We start from the raw sequence: 21,360 nt of genomic DNA on the forward strand, positions 1-21,360 counted from the left end.
TAATCCATGCAGTACACTTTTGAGATAAGTCCAAGTGTTGTAATTCTTTTTGTAGATGAGGTGACTATGACCCAAATAAATTAGATAACTTGTCCAAGGTCCAAGAACCAACACAGAAGACACTGGACGCAAGCCTAGGTTGCCTGATTCCAAAACCTATGGACATCACCACGACCGTGGAGGAGGGAGAGTGGGCAGAGGTGCAGTTTCAGCCAAAGTCCCCAAGCCTTGTCTATGGAAGCTGCTTGTCTCACAAGAGGGAACCTTTTCTCCTCGCACACTTGGTATCACTCTTGTTCACCAATGAATGAGGCCTACTTGCCAACACTGTGCCTGATGACATTGTAAGACTCCAGCACTAGTCCATAGGTTGTCTATACAGCCCCTTCCCTTTTAATGCTCCACGAGTGCTTCAGATCTAGGTGCCAGTACCTGAAGTCTGATGTACTTCAACATTCCGGAGTCCTTTTTCCCTTCCAGATTGGCATCTGAAACTCTTTTCTTCAGAGAAGGTGTTCTCAGACATGATTTATCTGAGCACTGAAAAGAATGCGAGATATGTGATGAATAGTGTGTGCTTTCTCCAACATCAACATTGCCACATCATCCCTCAGATCCTTCAAACAACCATTTTCTAATGAAAGAGATGATTTAACCTTATTTTTTTGTGGGCTCACATTTTTTGAGTTTTGTAAAAGCGGTTTTGAAATGAAAAGGGATCTTATAGATGTTTAGCAACATCTTCTTTTATTTTTGAGAATACAAGGATCTAGATAGGTGGAATAATTTAATCAACTTGCAAAGATAGTTATTAGCAAAATAAGGAAAGGATAGGATCTCCTGGCTGCCTTTTAGGGCTAATTATATTCAATCAAGAGTTAAAAACACAAACCTTTAAAATATTAAGTCAGATAAAATCCACTCTATGCAATAGTTCTTTTATGGAGTTGGATTCTATAAGGTCAGTCATTTGGTAATGAAAGAAAGAAAATATTTCACAGAAAACAGTTAGGAAGTGAAAGGTTTAAGTTCCTCTTCAAGGAAGTTCTAGTTCATAGCATGCAGCATCCATACCTGAGTTGTACAGATAAAACGTTTTCTTTAAAAACAAAATACTTGTTTACAGGAGGTAGTGATTGTTTTCTCAAGTTGCCTCCTCCTTTGGGGTCCAGAATAGACCTGAGTCATCTGCATAATCACAGATGAGTCTTGAATGCCAAGGACTGGAGTGAGCAGAGCAGCTGGGAGGACCAGCCCTAAGGGCAAACGACTTTTGTTTATTTACCCTGAATACTGATTCTTCTCATCTTTGGAGTCCAGCCTGAGCAATCCTTCTCCTCAGACAGAATAAATGCCCATTTGTGTTTCCAGTGCCATGTCAATGAAACACTTTCTCCCTCAATGGCAAGGGGAAACACTGAACTCCTTAAGAATTTCAGGACAGAGCTCACAGTGTTATAAACAGAGATACTTTTAAAGAAAAGGAAAATCTAAAAGAATATGCATGTTCCAAGAAAGTCTTTTGAAACTCTGACAAAAAGCCCTAAGATAATACATCTGTTATGTGACTGGTATGGAATCAGCTTTTTAAAGGAATCTACTTGGAAATATGCGAATGTGAACTCTTGGTGTGTTTTATAAAGGAAAGAAAAACATGGCAAGTGCATACTTGTGATAACATATAATTTGGGGGAGAAAGATTAGATTGCATTTCTAAAGCAATATATACCATATAGTATTTTGCCTATGTTATATAATTTGAAAACAGTTATAAAATCACATATAACATTAGTTTTCCATACTAACATAAGGTTATATCTAAATTCTTTTCAATAAGAGTCAAGATATTTAAACATTGATATTTCTCTATGTTTATTCTATTTATAAAACAATACATGCACAATGTGGAATATCTGAAAAAGACAGAAAAACTACAAAGAAAACAATAATCCCTTTAATATCCAACCCAATGGTAACCATTATTTGATTCATTTTAGTCATTTCCTCCTGTGAATCTTAGCACAACAATGATGATGCAATACTGACACACAATTTTAAACAATTGATTTCACTATTATCTTATAGTGTACATTTTGCCTGGCAAACAAAATCATTCTTAATTATAATTTTTAAAATTTGAACATATTTCATCCCTTTATCTTTTGGCTGAATATTTTATCTTTTTCAGGGATAGTTTTGAACAATACTCCCTGGTTACATTATAATAGTATTAATTAGGAAAATACTCAGCTTAGTTAAAAAATCATGGACATTTATGTTACTCTAGGAAATCTAAGATTGTATTTAATTCTGCCTACTGGGAACAGAAGATGTTAAGTCCAATTACATATCAAATATTTAAAGTCCTGGTGTGTTACTTACATTTTCTGCTGGCCTCATGATAACTGGGGTACTGGTTTTAGTGGAAAGGGAAGAGAGTTGGAAGAGCTTTTACTTTCGTTTAATGACTTGATCAGATTTGGAAGATATCAGAGAGGAGTCCATGTGTGACGGCTCCTTGGGTATACCATGTAATGACTCTAAATTCTCTCTACTGAGGTGACCCCTGACTGACTAACAAAACTGTAATTAGGTGTTTTTGCTTTGGCAACTTGATTGTAAAGCTTGGCTAGAAGAGATCTAGGGCTTGGATAAGGTATGAGGCTAGTTCTAAAGGCATCTAATAGTGGTTCTTTGATGAGTTAGAGATTCCACTGGACTGCAAGATGTACATACTTGTTTAAATTGTATATCTAGCAGGCCTGTTGAGAAACTCAAGACTAGCGATCCAATTTCAAAGGATAGAATTTATCACTAATGGAGGACATCAACCATTGTTGAGGTGATTCCACCAGAGGGAGCAGTAGTCAATGGGAGGCAGTTACACAGCTGCCTCAGTAATAGTCAGCAATGCTTGCTATGGGATGATATAGAACTTGGACTACTGTTTTTTTTTTTTTTCTTTTATGGATGAGTACACGTCTCAGAGAAAGCCATCATAGTTAACTCTGTGACTTCTCTCCTTATCCTGATCACTATCAATTAGATTTTCAATGCAAAACTAATTGGTTAAGGATTTATTGTTTGGCGTGTTTGGCTGAAAAAGTGCAAGAACTGTCTCTATCAGATTTCTGTCCTGGGGAATTGAGGGACATAGAGTCTGAATTACTGAGTGAAGGTTGCTTGGGGCTGAGAAATAATGATGTCACATTAGCCATTCAAAGGACAGATATGAGTGAGGAGATGGGGATGTTGCAGAAATAAACAGAGCTAAGAGACCATATCCTCCCTCCACCCCCTGAGATAGACAACAGCATTGCTTCTTGTTCCCTTAAAGCTTGGTTATGTTCTCTTTCTGTGCATGGTTTCATGTGGTACTGTCACATTCTCTGAAGAAACTCCTAATTATTTGAACAAGTCTGAATGTGTTTCTATTCACTGCAACAAAAATTGACTAGGGGAGGAATAATAAGTATTTCAAATGAAAAATTCATTTAGTCATTTAAATAATTCAAGAATATTTATTGTTAGACACATGTCAGAAACTGAGCTAATTTCTGGCAATATGTTAAGGAGCAAGACATCCATGATGCTTGCCTTTCTGGGAAGTGTATGTTCCTTTCTGGAAATATTCATGATTAACAAGCAAATCAATGGAAACCTGATATGTGCAAATACAAAGATACATGCTGTAAAGGATGCTTCATTTTGGAAACAACAAAGTGTTTACAATTGGGGAAACTTGAAGTCAGTCTACTGGGCTCTTTGAGAAAGGGCTTGCCTCCCATTTCTGGAAGAAAATGATGGCACCAAAAGTACAATATTTCCTAAAAGGCAATTGAGGCTCTTTGTGCCCACGTATCTTTGACACATGAACTAAATATATTGTGGAGGAAAGTCATTCATTATGGTTTATTATATCAAGATACAGAGTCTGATCTTGAAATCACAATCCTGTTGTCTATAGATAGCTTTATAAAAACAAGAGTTTTTCAGGAAATTCTGTTTTCATTGGCTTCATAAAATTTACCCACACTGTGCCTTTTGTTTTGGGGGAATATATCAACATTCACTCTCCATTCCCTTTTTTGAAGAAAGAAAAAATGTTTTACTGGTTCCCTTTTTCAGCAACAAGCACTAATTGAATATTTGCTCTGTATAAAACGTATAATTGGACAAGGCACAGCCATTGAGGAAAACTTTAATTGTTTGGAGAAGGTGATATATACAAATAGCATGAGAGTTTATGTATTTCAAAAATCCCTGAAGTTTATAAGGAACTAAAATAGACTAACAGAATGTACAGTGAGTTCTTGAGAACTGAAATGTGGATTAACAGGTTGGTTAGAGTTAGATGGGTTACAAAATGTACTAGCTGCCACAAATATATTCTGCCATAAAAACAATTAAAAAGGAAACAGAAATGAAATACCAATTTAAGTTAACACTTGATTCTAATCAGAAAGATGCTTTTACTCTTGATTTACTGCCTACATGGTTTTAACTTTGGCACTGGATATGTTGGGTATTATTTATTTATGTGACAGATTCAAAACAAGCAAATGGAAAATATCATGAGAGAAAATGAAGAGCTTCAGCAGGAAGGCTAACATTTCAATAATAAAATGTTTGCTAAAGTGGACACAGTCCTTGGTTTTAGTTCACCACCTGAATGACTGACTTTGATGTGTTAAGGTTGGAAGACATTCACTATGCTTTATTTCCCTTCAGAAACATGAGAGACAGTAGAAAGTTGAGAAGCCTTTTCTGTTACTTCACTCCATTGTCCTGGTTGAACCTGAGGTGAACACTCATGATACACCCTAGAACTACAATTACACACAATGCTTACTGTTCTTGCACTGTAAGTGAGTACTCTGTTATGGTATCATTCAAGATACAAACTGTGTGGACTTCTTCACTTCTCACAGAATTTTTAAATAAGTGACAGAGGATGTTTGGCACTACTCCTAGGATAGAATAAAAGCCTTCCTGTGGTCCTCCATGGTCTTATCTCTATTTGCTTGTGCAACCTCACAATGTGTCAAAATCCCATGTGCTCCAGCCATGGTCCTTCATACTCAACTCTTCTATCTGATTGGGAGTTTCTGAGTCTAATTATCATGCACATATACTTTAGTCAGGGCTCAACTGTCACTTTATTGGAAAAGCTGTCTTTTATTTACTGAAGTTCAAAGCCTTGTTCATAAGTTGTTTCAGCACAGCAGGTTTCTCCTTTGTTGGACTCAATGCTGCTGCAATTCTACATCGACTTGGGAAGTTTACTTGATTCACGTCTGCCGCTCAGACTAGACCACATGTGTCATGTGAGAACAGGGCCTGTATCTCTCTTGCCCAGTATTATGTCCAATCCAAAGTATGGGCTCCAGGTAGTCCATAGGTTACTTAATTTTTTTAATAGATGAGTGGATGTATAGATAGATGGATGAAATATTGAATATAGAATGAGAAAAGCATAAGTAAAATGCCTTTAAACTTACATGATGAAGGAAAGCGGGGAGGGAGAAAGGAAGGGAGGGAGGACACTATGTTTACAATCTGTCTACAGTATGCTTTATGCTTAACACTAGGTGGATCGTGAAAAGTTTAGGGAGGAGATTGTATCTCAGTGGATTCTTTTTTTTTTTTTTAACTTTTATTTAATGAATATAAATTTCCAAAGTACGATTTATGGATTACAATGGCTTCCTCCCCATACCGTCCCTCCCACCCACAGCCCTCCCCTTTCCCACTCCCTCTCCCCTTCCATTCACATCAAGATTAATTTTCGATTATCTTAATATACAGAAGATCAGCTTAGTATACATTAAGTAAGGATTTCAACAGTTTGCTCCCACACAGAAACATAAAGTGAAGAATAATAGATGATTTTTTTTAAATGATGATGAAATCAGATCAGACCTATTGTCATGTTTAATCCCAGTGAGAGTCAAGTTGGGAGTTGATAATTTTTTTTTTTTTTACAGAGGATCAGTTTAGTATGCATTAAGTAAAGATTTCAACAGTTTGCACCCCCCATAGAAACACAAAGTGAAATATATTGTTTGAGTACTCGTTATAGCGTTAAATCTCAATGCACAGCACATTAAGGACAGAGATCCTACATGAGGAGTAAGTGCACAGTGACTCCTGTTGTTGACTTTACCAATTGACACTCCTGTCTATGGCATCAGTAATCTCCCTATGCTCCAGTCATGAGTTTCCAAGGCTATGGAAGCCCTCTGAGTTCTCCGATTCTTATCTTGTTTAGACAAGGTCATAGTCAAAGTGGAGGCTCTCTCCTCCCTTCAGAGAAAGGTACCTCCTTCTTTGAAGACCTGTTCTTTCCCTCAGTGGATTCTTAAAGGATGTTTGGGTTTGGCCATTCACAGGTTAGAGGCAAAAGTGTAGTTTGAGCAAAGACATAGAAGCAAGAAGTTTTGCAATGTTATGGAGAAAAATGAACATTAAATTAGGCTCACACTTTTCCATAACTTTTAGCATATATAGCCTTCTCCTAAAGCTAAGTGGGTTTTGTATATGAAGACAGCATTTACCAAATAGAAATGTTTTCTTTGTATGTAGTGTCATTTATATTTGAAATAGTTATAGAAATTTAAACATACATGCATACACACAAACATATGGATTTTTAAATTTTTATGTCATCATTTAGTAGTTCATACAGTTTAGTTGTAACCCACATTGATCTAGTTCCCACTTTTAGTCTCAGAGTTTGAAAAGGTTGAATGACATAAGATATAGTTTTTTTTTTAAAGCCCAGGGTCTGCCACCATGGCACAGAAGGCTAATTCTCTGCCTGTGAAGCTGGCATCCCATATGGGCGCCGGTTCTAGTCCTGGTTGCTCTGCTTCCAGTCCAGCTCTCTGCTGTGGCCCGGGAAGGCAGTGGAGGATGACCCAAGTGCTTGGGCCCCTGAACCTGCATGGGAGACCAGTAGGAAGCACCTGGCTCCTGGCTTTGGATCAGCGAAGCGCCGGCCACAGTGGTCATTTGGGTGGGGGGTAAACCAACAGAAGGAAGACCTTTCTGTATTTCTCTCTCACTGTCTAACTCTATCTGTCAAATAAAAAAAAATATAATAAAATAAAGAATCAAAAAACACCTTGTGAAAGTGCCTAATTTATACCTTCACACATATCTTTAGAAAAAAATACTCAAAATCATAACCTAGAAGGTTAAGTAGCACACTTGGAGGATACCTTTTTTGTCTTTGGGATGTCTTGCATTATCCAAAATATTTTTGATGGAAATATATTGCTTTTATAATAAAAATTGTAACAAAAATCCCTTCGTGAGAGTTGAAGCACTACAAATCACTATACAACCAAACTGTGCATTTCTGTTGTTACTCCACTAACAACATGTGTATCTTCCTTAGTTGTGTGATGTGTATAATATTGTCACCCCCAGCCAAACCTGGCTTACCAACTCCTTAGTAGAAAGATCATCCGCTCCTACTTAGTTATTTCTCACAGACCTGTCCAAACATTTGCCAACAACAAGTACATCAAGAGGGCTTGTTGAAATGAATAGGTGCTGTGTAAAAATCTCTCTGTCACCACTTGGGAAAGCAGCTGCAGGGCTGGCCTGCAGCGTTCAGTGATGTTTTTGGGCTGTTCTGCCTATTCAGGGCAGGTGGGTAATTCAGGGCCTCGCCAGCAGCAGCAGTACAGCAGCCTTGGTTACAGTTGGCGCTTCTGCCAGCTCAGCTGCTCAAGGCATTGTCAGAAAAAAAGCAGCTGAATGCTTACTGATAGTTTCTGGAAGGTCTTTCCTTTTTGGTCTCTATCACTGTGTTAGTTGTAAACAGTTGGGCCATTTATTGCTTAATTCGTCATACATAACTGTATTAATTTCCCATTGATGTTGTAACAAGTGATCACAACATTGTGGCTGGCATACTGGCATAGCAGGTTAAGCTGCTGTGTGTGATGGCAGCATCCCTTTTAGGAATGCCAGTTCTTAAGTCCCAGCTGCTCAACTTTTGATCCAACTTCCTCCTAATGCAAGTAAGGCAGCAGAAGATGGTCCAAGTGCTTGGACTCCTGGTGGAGACCTGGGTGGAGTTCTTGGCTCCTGGTGTTGGCTTAGCCCAGCGCTGGTTTTTGCTGCCATTTGGGAAGTAAACCAGTGTATAGAAGGTTTATCTCTCACTCTCTTACCTCTCTTCTCTTTCTGTAGCTCTTTTGAATAAATAAGTAAATCTTTAAACCCTCCCACAAATTTATGACTTTACAGTACTGGGAGTCAGAAGTCTGTCATGAATTGGCATGGCTGTGTTCCTTACAGCTCTAGGGGATAATACCCTATAATATCTTTTCCAGAGGCCACCACACTTCCTTGGCTCATGGCCGTGCATCACTCTGACTCTGCTTCTGTCATCATGCTTCCTTCTTTGCCTTTGATTCTCCTGGTGCCTGTTCTCACTTATAAGGACCCTTATAATTACAGTGAATCTGTCTGGATGACCCAGGATAATCTCCTCATCTAATATCCTTAATCTCATCTGCCATGTTGGGTAACATAGTCACAGGTTCCAGGGATTAGGATGTGAAACACAGTAACACAGTATTCATCACTAACATCTCCCTGAGTTCCTATCTATTCATGGGAATAGGATACAATGTGGAAAATTTTATTTTACTCATGGACACTGACAAAAAGCAAACTTCTTCTTCCACCCATCTAACTTTGTTCAGAACCACATAGACTTGTAGCCCAGTGTACACAACTGCACTCATGTGCAACTGTTTATTTCCAGAGAAAATATTGTTAGGACATCATTTTTCCTCTCACTGACATAATATCCAATGATCATTCACTCACCTCTTTTTGTTTCTTCCCCCGGAATGCCACATTACTGATACTGCTGCTCTCCCGGAGGGAATCCACGCTATCTCCATAGAGCAATTTGATTGCCCTCACCAACCGGGCACAGGAGCGGCTGTGGTGAAGGTAGCAGTGTGGGTGGCAGTAGTCAATATGAGTGCAGATGAAGCTTTGCTGATTGCACAGCAAGATCATAACCTGGAATACAAACAACCTTGAGATGCAGCCAAGCAACCAAGGAACAAACTGAACACTTATGTAGGTCCAATGATGGAAAATCAGAATGTCAGCTTTCCTTGAAGGGCCCTGACACCACCATGATTCAATAATCCCCACAGTTGAATAAACAATTACAAGTCTTTTTGCCCACTTGGCCTTTTGTTCTTGAAAGAATTTTTACATCTCTCACTCTGGCCAATAACCTTCAAAAAGAACTTGAAGAGCCTTATTTCAACACACTACAAACTGTTTTCTGTCCCTGGTTCTGACTTTTATTCTAGCTTTTGTCTTGTTGCACCTCCCCCGCACCCCCTATCCTTTCCAGCCTCCTAATCACCACTCCGTATTCAGACTGAGTTTCTTTAAAGAGCCTACTTCCCTAGACAGTTTACTTAAAAAATATATATATATATATATATATATGTGTGTGTGTGTGTATACATATATATATGTTTCAGAGTCTCAAAATCAACCAATTCTGTGGACCATTTCCACAGTGAGAAACAGCATCATATACTCTGAGGAGCATCACGCTCTAGCTAGTCTTTGTCTGACTCTGCCAGGAAGTTAGATTAAAATTAAAATGGGGGCTGATGTTGTAGTGCAGCTGCATAAGGCCATACTTGCAATACCAGCATCCCATATCTGAGGGCCAGTTTGAGTCCCAAATTTTCCACTTCAGATCTAGTTCCCAGCTAATGTACTTGGGAAGGCAGTAGAAGAAGGCTAACTACTTGGGCCTCTGCCACCCATATGGGATATCTGGTTGGAGCTCCAGGCTTCTGGCTTTTGACTGGACCAGCCATGACCATTGTTGACAACTGGGGAGTGAACCAACAGATGGAAGGGATCTTTCTCTCTCTCGCTCACTATCTGACATCCTGCCTTTCAAATAAATAAATATTTAAAATAATAAAATTAAAGTGGATGGTAACCATCCATGTCTATAACCAATAATAACACTACGAGTATTCTCCTAATTGTAACATATGAGGTTATGTTTCCTTAATTAATCACTTCGTTCTTCTTAGCCAGCTCAACTCCAACCTATGCCCACAATCTCTTTGGGAGTCTCTCCTGCCTGACCCTTGAGATAGTACTTTGAGGTGTGACTATTCCATCTTAGAATTTTTTTTATCCTGCTCTACAACTTGGCTTAACAGAGACTCAAGACCAACATCTTGACTCTGCTCCCATTATTCATGGTTACCAGCAGAAAATTAATTGTGATGCCCAACTTGTGTCACTCAGGATGTCTTGACGACCAACTTGGCCTGTTCTGACATGGTTTTCATTGACTTAAGGTGACTCATGAGCCATTCATAAAAGACCTTTGGTTTTACTTAACCTTAAAAGGCATACAATCCAGCAGAATACCAATCTTAGTAAGTGTTGAGAGATTCAGCTAGAATCTAAGCCTTGGCTGTCTTGGAGGCTAAGTTGGACTGAAGGTATTAGTATTGTCTGTCATCCATAGAAGTTCCCAAGCCCAGCAGAAATTGGTCTCAGGGCTCTTTTCTCCGATTTTTACTTACATGAAGCCATGACATGTTCCTGTGGTAATTTTCCTCTGTGCCGGCATTACTCATTCCCTCTGGCTCAATGCTGGGCTCACTTGCACTCCAAGGACTCCCTTCTTCAAAAGAAAAATATCAAGAAATACTTCAATGTTTGGTCCCCCTGGAGAGCATATTGGTAAGGTACAGCTGTCCATGCTTTTGAATCCTAGGGCAGACTACCATGGCCCAGTGGACTACAGGGCATAGCACTGACTTTGTTGGAGGAATATTAATAGGAACTGTTCCCTTCACCACCAGCTGAACTGGCAATTTCAAAGACATTTATGATCTCTGTTATGGTGGCTTCCATTTTGAGAGATGGGAGCAGAAAAACAAGAAACAGAGTCAAGTCCTTGAATTGCTGAGATGAGCCAGTTATTGACTGAACGTGCCCAAATCCATTCAAGATTGATCAGACCTTGCAGGTGCAGTTACGTAGAGAACAACCAACCCGCAGTGGCCTCACCATGTGCTGCTGCCTCCATTGCTGCTGTGACTGCAGAGTGTCATTATCCTAGCCAATGGGCTTTGGTATCAGAGCTCTCCCATAGATTGGCAGGTACCTTAAAAAAAAACTAAGGGAGTTTGGAAGCAATTAAGTTTAATTTAGAGTAACCCTGTGTTTAAACTGCTCTTTGTGAGAAAGAGTAAAGGAGGAATCTCTTAGAAACTCATTACTTAGTGAACTGCACAACAAAGCTTTGCCCTCAAATATAAAAGCTTTAATGGATTTTTTAATGACAAAACAGTGTCTCTAGACTATCTATTTTAGCTTAACTGGTCAGGATAAATCAACCAATCCAAAGAAGTTATTTAAATACAAATTAAAACATGATAAAGTTATAAATTTAGACCTTTTGTTAAAAGAAAGCACTAGCTTTTCCCCCCCTATTATCTCCTTAAAAATTAGCCGAATCTTAAGTAATGCATAAATTAGCTATTTTGAAATACAAAGGTGGGTGGATATAGAAACACTTTCTATTTTAAACTTTCTTTGACTGGCTATATCCAGCTTCTTTTTAGTAGACTCAATCAATCATTTATCCACATTTATTGCTGACTTCCCAAGCTACTTACTTAAGAAGGGAGAACTTTCTATTTTGCCTCTCACACAGAGACTGAATTGCAAAGAGAATATGCTTCCATTTTTACCTAGAAGTTAGTGCTATGCAGTTGGTTAATTTTATCCTTATGCCTACCAAATCTTTTTCTTGTCAATTAAGTTGCTAATCAAGGCCCACATTTCGGACTATCACATTTTGGGATTTGGAATCCTTTTAGATCCTATAACGACAACCTATAATTCTAATGTTTTGTATACAGAGCTCCTTCTCAGTTGTTTTAGACATTTTACAATCATCTCTTACTTTATCTTTAAAGCATCCCTTTACAGAGTAGGAAAGGAGGAAACACAATTACAGTTGGCTTTCTGTATCCATGGGTTCTGCATTCTTGCATTCAACCAACTGTGGTTCAAAAATTCAGGGAAAAACTTACATTTGTGCTAGACATGTACTGACTTTTTTCCTTTTGTCATTTTTACCTAAACAATACAAGAACTCTTTAGATATCATTTACATTGTATTAGGTATTATAAGTGGTCTGGAATAATTTAAACTATATGAGAGGATGTCCATAGGTCTTATGCAAATACTATGGCATTTTATGTAAGACAGTTGAGCACTGTCACATTTTAAAATTTGTGTGTGTGGAGGGGGTAAGGGGTGTCTCAGAACCAATTCTCCATGGATATAGAGGGACAACTGTGCTTCCACTGGAAATTTGGAGAAAACAGATCCTGGAGAAGTAAAATGACTTGCTGGAGATCATTAACTGTCAGATCTAGACAATCTTTTCTCTCTGATATCTAGGTTGCTTTTACTATTAAACAGAGACATTAAAGTGTCTAGGACCTTTAGGTTGCTGTGCCCAAAGAGATTTCTACATTTGACTTTTAAAAGATCCTCATCAGAAGAATCAACACACAAACATCTGGATTTAGAACAACTGCCCTTGTCATTACAGTGTTTTCTTCTCCTAAGTATGTTTTGATATCCTCACTGCTCGAAGTGCTGTCCTGGAGTCAGCAGCATTGGCTTCACTGGGAAGCTTGTTAAAAATATAGACTCCCAGACCCCCACCCCAGATCTGCTGAATTGGAATCTGCATTTTTAACAAGACTCCCCAGTGACCTGTTTGCACATTAAGGTTTGAGCAGTTCTGCTGTAGAGGGGAGTATGGCTTTCAGACTCAAAGAGTTGTCTAATCTGTGGCTCTGCCCTAGTTATTTGTAAGAAAATGGACTTCAGCCCTTTCAGGACTTGAGCCTTGTCTTCCTACCCCCCACGTCCCTGCACACCCCACTCCTCTATGTTACCTAGGTCAGTGACAGTGTCCCTGCTCTGGGACAGCTGCAGCTCCTCAGCCTCAGACTCTGAGTCCTGCCGTGATAACTTGCTGCTCTTTAAGCTGCCGACTCGGCGAATGCTGGACAAGGAACCCCCCTTCTTCACCTGGAAACTGCGGGTTCCTTTAATCTGGAGCAGGCGAGAACCTCCTATCCTGATCTTCCTGCTGGGAACTGTATTAAAAGAATAAAATAGGGCTTTTTCCCTTTTAGTTTCCCCCAGTCAGAGTTATATCCAAGTTCTCCCCGACTCGTCTTTGATCAGCCTCCTTTCTTTCTGTGAGGCTGGATGAACAGCTTTTCTGGACAAGGTGCTTCTCTTGAGTCCTCAGTCACCAGGCATTACTAGGCAGGCAGGAAGCTAGGACACCCAGGAAGGGCTGGTGCAGCTTCTCTCTTGGACACAAAGCTCACTGGGGCTGGGAACCAGCTGTTCTCTTGCTGGCCTAGGGTTCACAAGCATGAGTGTGCCATCATCTAGGACTGTTAATACGGTTACATCACATGATTGTTTGACGCAATAGAAACACACACCATTTGCTTTTGCTTTTCTTTTGAAATGGGACTTACAGAATTCTGTGAGTGCTATATAAACCCCTTCCTTTTGGAATACCTCATTAAGAAATAAAACAAGAGGTGCTTCTCTCTCCAACAGTCAGCACTGGGTTCCACTCTGCTCCTCAGCAAAGGCACTAAAAGATCTGTTTTCATTGGGGTGCTTTGGGTGAGCCTGAGTGTGGGATGGTTCCAGTTTCAAGGCACCTAGTGATATCATAGCATCCTCCTCTCAGTCAAAAGGCTGGGTGAGATGTGAGTCCAAATGTTGCAACACCCTGAGCCAACCTTACAGTCTACATGTACCAAGAAGAACATGCATTAGTCATCTTTAGTGTTCTGGAAGAAAGAGTCATCAGTGAGGAAAATACGATGGGGAAAAAGAAACACGTTTTAATCTTGAAATCTGCTTTTAAAATCAAAAGCATTCTTGTTTTCCATAGTCATATACACACCTTCTTTGTTTTCTTTGGAAGATTTAGTGTGGTCACACATTGATTTTATAAGGGGGAGATAAAGACATTCCATTATCAGAAAGGGTTAGTATTGTGAGCTTACCTTCTTAAGATATGAACAAGATTTCTTACTATTTAAGGCACAGCCATTAATATTTTAAAAATCCCAATCAAAATTTCACATTTTAGTTTCAGTTTTAATATGTGATTATAATAGAACATGCATAACTCTTTAGAATGTGAGATAAATACATTGTAAAGGGGCTCAGAAGAATTCTTCTTGAACAATGTGAATATTTAATCTTTAATTTACTCTTGGAATTGAGAAAGACTAAAATTATCAGCACTCAGATAGCAAATGTCTCATGGAGCTTCATGAAAATATCTAGATAGAATTCCACATCTGGATGGAATTTTTTACAACACAACTGGATAAATCCCACAAAGACTACAAACCACAATGCTCTATTTTAATAACACAAAATTCACTGGACTCTATTTTTCAATATTATTTGTTCACTTTATTGACACTTTATGATTAATCCTAAATAGCTTCAAGCAGAATAGAGTTATTATTTTTAATGACAACCAGCATAGCTTTTGGAAGTAGAGAAAAAATATTGGAGAGATAATTCTTCATTTTTTATAAAGGGGTGTGCTAACATTCTTCACCTGATTCTATGACACCTCTCAGCCCACAAATGGAAATCAGTGTTATCTGAAGAAATTTAAATTTTGAGAACTTGTTCTATCATGAAGATAAATGGAGACATTCTGTAGCAGTAAAAAATTAGAGCTAAGAATTATGGCATTGGTTATTTATAAGACAAGGCAGTTGCAATTTGATTTGGATTGTGCAAGCAAAGCATCAACTAAACTTGTGCAGCATTGCATTTTAGCCTTCATTTCCATGACAATGAGACCTAGTATGAAAACGAAACGATTCACTTAAATTGGATAAAACATCTTTCTTTCTCTTTCTCTCATCACACATTACACCCATTAGCAGGCCCTGTTGGCTCCGTACTTCAAAACATCATGGAATTTTGAAAGCCCTCTTACTACCTCCCTGAATTAATGTAATTACCTAATTGCTCTGCCATATCCCCACTCTGATAGTTCGAGTCAACTTTTAAAGGCACAATTCAGAAATACTCACATTATATCAATTTTCTGGCCAAACCTACTAATAACTCTCTGATGGGCTTATATAGAATTAATTTTCTTTTTTTATGTGGAATATACTTTTTTTTAACTTTTATTTAGTAAATATAAATTTTCAAAGTACAGTTTATGGATTACAATGGCTTCCCCCCCGCCCATTAACTTCCCTCCCACTCACACCCCTCCCATCTCCCCCTCCCTCTCCCATTCCATTCACATCAAGATTCATTTTCAATTCTCTTTATATACAGAAGATCGATTCAGTATATATTAAGTAAAGATTTCATCAGTTTGCACCCACACAGAAACACAAAGTGTAAAATACTGTTTCAGTACTAGTTATAGCATTACTTCACATTGGACAACACATTAAGGACAGATCCCACATGAGGAGTAAGTACACAGTGACTCCTGTTGTTGACTTAACAATTTGACACTCTTGTTATGGGGTCAGTAATCTCCCTAGGCTCTAGTCATGAGTTGCCAAGGCTATGGAAGCCTTTTGAGTTTGCCGACTTTGATCTTTAGAATTAATTTTCTAACCATATCTACCAGACTTAATTTGTATTTGGCCTACTAATCTGACCTATCCCCTACCACTCTTGCTCCAACTACTGTACTGCATCCACATTGGCCTTTTTGTCTTCCTTCAAATACTGCAAGTTCACTCCTACATCAGAGCCTGTTCTCACTGTTGCTCAGGTTGGAAACCTCTCTCTGCCTCTGCCTGACTTTGCTTCACATCATACAGGTTTCTGGTCAGTATCAGTTATGGAGGCCTTTGCTGACTACAACCCTACCCACTCTAGGTTACATCCCTGATCCTGATTTGTTTTACTTCATATATTTATCTCCACTTAAAGGTCTAGCATTTTATGTTATTTATTATTATGTGAAAACTATTAATTATTATCCATTTAAGAATATAAATTAAAATATATGTGGGGAAATATTTCAATCTATTGCTATAGTAGTTCCTGGCATATAGGAGATACTCAATAGCTGATGCTGAATGATCAATTCAGTACAACTCAGTTTATATCTGAAATATGAGTGAAATGATTTCACAGACTCTGCTTGGAAATTTTAGATGCACAGTTTTAGTTCTAAGGATCATTTCATATTAATCTGCCTTGGTAGAACTGGAATTGTCCTCAGGTTGTTTATTTCAGGAACTCACATTTTTCACTTTTTAAAAATAGATTGTATAAAACCTCAAGTAAAATTTTAATTATCTTAATTAACAGGATTTCTATCATTGCAATTTCCATATTGGCTTAAGTAGTGTACATCAGCTTGTCATACGGATTAAGGAAAATCTAGGAATATTTGAGAAGATTTTTGCCAACTGATTAAAGACATTTTATGGATATATTCTAATTTTACTTATAGTTCCAGTTTTCCATTCTTAATTTTTAAAAAAGATTTATTTTATTTATTTGAAAGACAGAGTCACAGAGAGAGGTAGAGACAGAGAGAGAGCTCTTCTATCTGCTGGTTCACTCCCCAGATGGTCACAACGGCCGGAGCCGTGCCGATCCGAAGCCAGGAGCCAGGAGCTTCCTCCAGGTCTCCCACACTGGTGCAGGGGCCCAAGAACTCAGGCTATCCTCCCGCTTTCCCAGGCCACAGCAGAGAGCTGGATTGGAAGAGGAGCTGCCGGGACTCAAACCAGCGCCCATATGGGATGCCGGCGCTTCAGGCCAGGGCTTTATCCTGCTGTGCCATAGTGCCAGCCCCTCCATTCTTAATTTTTAAAAATAAGCTTCATATATTAATATAGCCATTCTGTAAGAAAGAAGATACTAAGTGTCTCAGTTTTTGAAAATAAAGAAATTTTATATAATAATAATCAAGCAATTAGTGTTTTTAAGAATTAATCAGATGTTTTATTTTTCAAATGGTATAGAATTTACTCTGTTCATGTTTAACCATGTCAGTATTATGAATGTTTATTCAACTACTTTAAAGATAATAATCAGCATAACAACTATGAATAGGAAAACAAGACTGTATTTTAAATTAAAATCTCTTTGGGATATGTTTAAAAGATGAAAGTCTCTATTCATATGCAAATAGTCTAGCCTGAAGTTGCAATATTTGAAAATACATTGACTTCATACTTCTTCAAACTCAGAACTTGTTTAAAAATTGGCTTGTTCTTCCTGCAACATGGACTCTGTTTCCTTAAATCAATAGAATATGATATAATGTTTGATTATTTAAATTCTGACAACATTCTGACCTTGACATATTCACTTTCCCAGCATTTATTACAAAATTTTAAATAATTTGTAATTTTTTTCTATAGGGCTATTCCTTTTGAGAATCATTCATTCATTAAGTAATTCAACATTTCTTGAATCACTTCTTGTTTGTAGGGCATTAGAAAATACTAAGGGTATAAAATCATCTTTGAGGCCAGTGCTGCGGCTCAATAGGCTAATCCTCTGCCTGCGGCGCCAGCACACCAGGTTCTAGTTCCAGTTGGGGCACTGGATTCTGTCCCGGTTGCCCTTCTTCTAGGCCAGCTCTCTGCTATGGCCCGGGAGTGCAGTGGAGGATGGCCCAAGTGCTTTGGCCCTGCACGCCATGGGAGACCAGGAGGAAGCACCTGGCTCCTGGCTTCGGATCAGCACGGTGCGCCAGCTGCAGTGCGCCAGCTGTGGCGGCCATTGGAGGGTGAACCAATGGAAAAGGAAGACCTTTCTCTCTGTCTCTGTCTCTCTCACTGTCCACTCTGCCTGTCAAAAAAAAAAAAATCTTTGAATTTTAATGAATGTGCTGATGTTCTTTTCATGGAAATTTATTAGAAAAGCATTGAAGGACAACAGAAGTTAAGAAGTATCAAAATCAGATAGTGAAGTCAGCAGTTTAAAGAATTCACTAGAGAGCAACTTATAATTTTGCAGTCTTTAGTTCATGGGATTTTTCTGTGTTGGTTATAATGTGTATGCTCATGATATTAAAATGATAATTATTTATTATGTACCTACTATTAGCTAAGTACTAAGTTTAAGCTCTACTTGCAACATCTTATTTAGAGTTTTAGCACCATAATGCAATAACTGATATTAAGCCAATTTTAGATAAAAGAAAACTTCAGCTTGAAAAGTTAAGTAACTTAGACAAGATCATATAGTAAGTTACTATATTTCACCCATTGTAAAATGCATATTTTCACATTTTAACATCTAAAATTAGGATTTTTTATACAATTAGTGGTATTTTATTATTACTTAGGCCAGATAGGTATTACAATACATTATTTATTGTTTGTGTCCACATCACTATGTAAAACACCAGTCACAAAATGTACAGCATGGATGCCGATGTCTTTTAAACCCAAGGAGCCCAGTGATAGTGAGGGGAGAAAAAGTGGATGAGGTGGTAAATTGATGTACTAACCACATTCTTGAAAGGGAATTGAAGATAGGCTAGCCTCATACATTTGCACGTTGGCTTACATAACCATACAAGTAGCTCTACTTTATATGTGGGTCCATTTAAGTGATGATGCATCATTGATACTCTGATGACGTGAATACTGACAACTCTGAGTATAACAGTAATTAAGAAATTTGAACTATGAATTGAAGATGATTTAGAAAAAAATTTAGCCAGTTATTTTATTTATGCTTTTGCTTCTTCTTCTTTTTTTTTTTTTTTTGGCTGCACATAATGATAAAAACAAGAGGTCTTCAAAAAGGTCATGGGTGGGGGGGGTGGAGCCAAGATGGCGGAATAGTGAGGGCGTGCACTGATAGTATGGGAAAAGATAGTTTAATAAAAGTGGAGTTACTGTAGTCTCAGGAAAAGGCTCAGGAAAAAATTGCAGAGGAAACTCTTCTGGATCTAGTGGATGTGACACAGAGGACCTACGGGGAGAGCAAGGTCACCCACCGCGTGGAAGCCCAGCTGCAGAGTCTGCACGCCAGCGCTGGAAGGGGAAGTGAGACAAAAACCTTGGTAACCCGAGACAATGGCGGGGAAAGGCAGAAAGAGCCTAGAGGGAACGAGGCCTGAAGCCCCTCTGGGGAAAGTTCACCAGGCTGACTGGAGGAGAGAAAAAAACAAATAAATAAGGGGAACTGGCACAGACACTAGCCTCTCTCTCCACTCACCTTACAAAGCCGAGCAAGACAAAGAACAGGCACCATTTTGGACATACGTAAAGCGGCGCCTGCCATCAGCCAAGCAGAAAAACCTTACTCTGGTGGGGAGAAACAACAGGAGGTTAGGACCTAGTGAAAGTGTGGAGCTAACGAACTGAGACTGTGAAAATCTGAGGGGTGGGGGGAGAACTCACCGAGTACACAAACTCGGTAACCTTGGCAACCCGGTGAGAGACTGCAAAGAAATTTGAGACCACACTGAGGGCTGCATAAACTCTGTGTGGTCCCAGGGGTAGAGCAGACGAAAACCTACAGGGGCCAGATTTCATACATCAACTACCCTCAATCCCACTCAGCTGTGTGGAATTACTTCCCAACTGAGAAAAAAAAAAAAAGAGAGAGAGAGAGAGCAAGCAAGCAAGAGAACAACCTGAGTGAGTCACCTTTGGCACACCCTTAACCCTGAAGAACCAAACAGAGCTCTCTGGCCACACCCATCACAGCCTCTAAGGATCCATCAAAAGCAGACAGTCCACTTAATCTAGAGTCACAGTATAATGAGAAAAAGCACCACAGTGAAGAAACCAAAGAATATCTCCACAATGCCAAACAACAAATGTAAAAACCAAGGTAACAAGTACAAGGAAGACACTATGATGCCCCCACATGAAAAAGACACCCCAACTCAAGATTATGAAGATGATGAGATAGAAGAAATGCAAGAAGCGGATCTCAAAAACTTGATAAGAACATTAAGAAGTTCTCAAAAACAAATTCTTGAACTACAGAAACCTTAATGGACAGGATAGACAATCTCTCTCGTGAAAATGAAATATTAAGGAGGAATCAAAATGAAATAAAACAACTAGTAGAACATGAAACTGTGATAGTGACGAGAAATCATAATGAAATGAAGAATTCAATAGATCAAATGACAAACACATTAGAGAGCCTTAAAAACAGAATGGGAGAAGCAGAAGAGAGAATATTGGACTTAGAAGACAGAGAACAGGAAAGTATACAGTCAAACCAAAGAAAAGAAGAGGAAATTAGAAATCTAAAAAATATTGTTGGGAATCTACAGGATACTATTAAAAAACCCAACATTTGGGTTCTAGGAGTTCCTGAAGGCATGGAGAGAGAAAGAATTAGAAGGCCTTTTTAGTTAGATATTAGCAGAAAATTTCCCAGGTTTGGAGAAGGACAGAGACATCCTAGTACAGGAAGCTCATAGAACCCCTAACAAAAATATTTGCAAACTATGCAACAGATAAAGGGTTAATAACCAGAATCTACAAAGAGATCAAGAAACTTCACAACAACAAAACAAACAACCCACTTAAGAGATGGGCCAAGGACCTCAATAGACATTTTTCAAAAGAAGAAATCCAAATGGCCATCAGGCACATGAAAAAATGTTCACGATCACTAGCAATCAGGGAAATTCAAATCAAAACCACAATGAGGTTTTACCTCACCCCAGTGAGAATGGCTTACATTCAGAAATCTACCAACAACAGATGCTGGCGAGGATGTGGGCTAAAGGGACATTAACCCATCGTTGGTGGTAATGCAATCTGGTAAAGCCACTATGGAAGTCTGTCTGGAGACTCCTCAGAAACCTGAATATAACCCTACCATTCAACACAGCCATCCCACTCCTTGGAATTTACCCAAAGGAAATTAAATTGGGAAACAAAAAATGGTCTGCACCTTAATGTTTATTGCAGCTCAATTCACAATAGCTAAGACCTGGAATCAACCTAAATGCCCATCAACAGTAGACTGGATAAAGAAATTATGGGATATGTACTCTATAGAATACTATATAGCAGTAAAAAACAATGAAATCCGGTCATTTGCAACAAAGTGGAGGAATCTGGAAAACATTATGCTGAGTGAGTTAAGCCAGTCCCAAAGGGACAAATATCATATGTTCTCCCTGATCAGTGACAACTAACCGAGCACCAAAAAGGAAACCTGTTAAAGTGAAATGAACACTATGAGAAACGGTGACTTGATCAGTCCTTGCT

The 21,360-nt window shown here is 38.7% G+C and overlaps 1 protein-coding gene across 14 annotated transcripts in view; it reads right to left on the reverse strand.

Moving 5' to 3' along the window:
* Positions 1-21,360, reverse strand: part of UNC80 (unc-80 subunit of NALCN channel complex) — a 243,325-nt gene that overhangs the window by 89,724 nt on the left and 132,241 nt on the right. For 10 of the 14 annotated variants that reach the window (XM_002712440.6, XM_089329902.1, XM_089329901.1 and 7 more), the window contains exons 27-29: positions 10,608-10,708; positions 8,851-9,051; positions 433-540 (exon numbers count right to left, since the gene is read on the reverse strand). In XM_002712440.6, the coding sequence (XP_002712486.3) occupies positions 433-540; positions 8,851-9,051; positions 10,608-10,708 (410 nt within the window). Of the gene's footprint in view, positions 1-432; positions 541-8,850; positions 9,052-10,607; positions 10,709-13,008; positions 13,213-21,360 lie in introns of all 14 variants that reach the window. The other 4 variants (XM_002712438.6, XM_051849166.3, XM_008259089.5 and 1 more) reach the window with 1 other exon arrangement.

Source organism: Oryctolagus cuniculus, chromosome 3, assembly GCF_051225735.1.
Source record: "Oryctolagus cuniculus isolate XC-2025 breed Fujian yellow rabbit chromosome 3, ASM5122573v1, whole genome shotgun sequence".
Taxonomy (NCBI): domain Eukaryota; kingdom Metazoa; phylum Chordata; class Mammalia; order Lagomorpha; family Leporidae; genus Oryctolagus; species Oryctolagus cuniculus.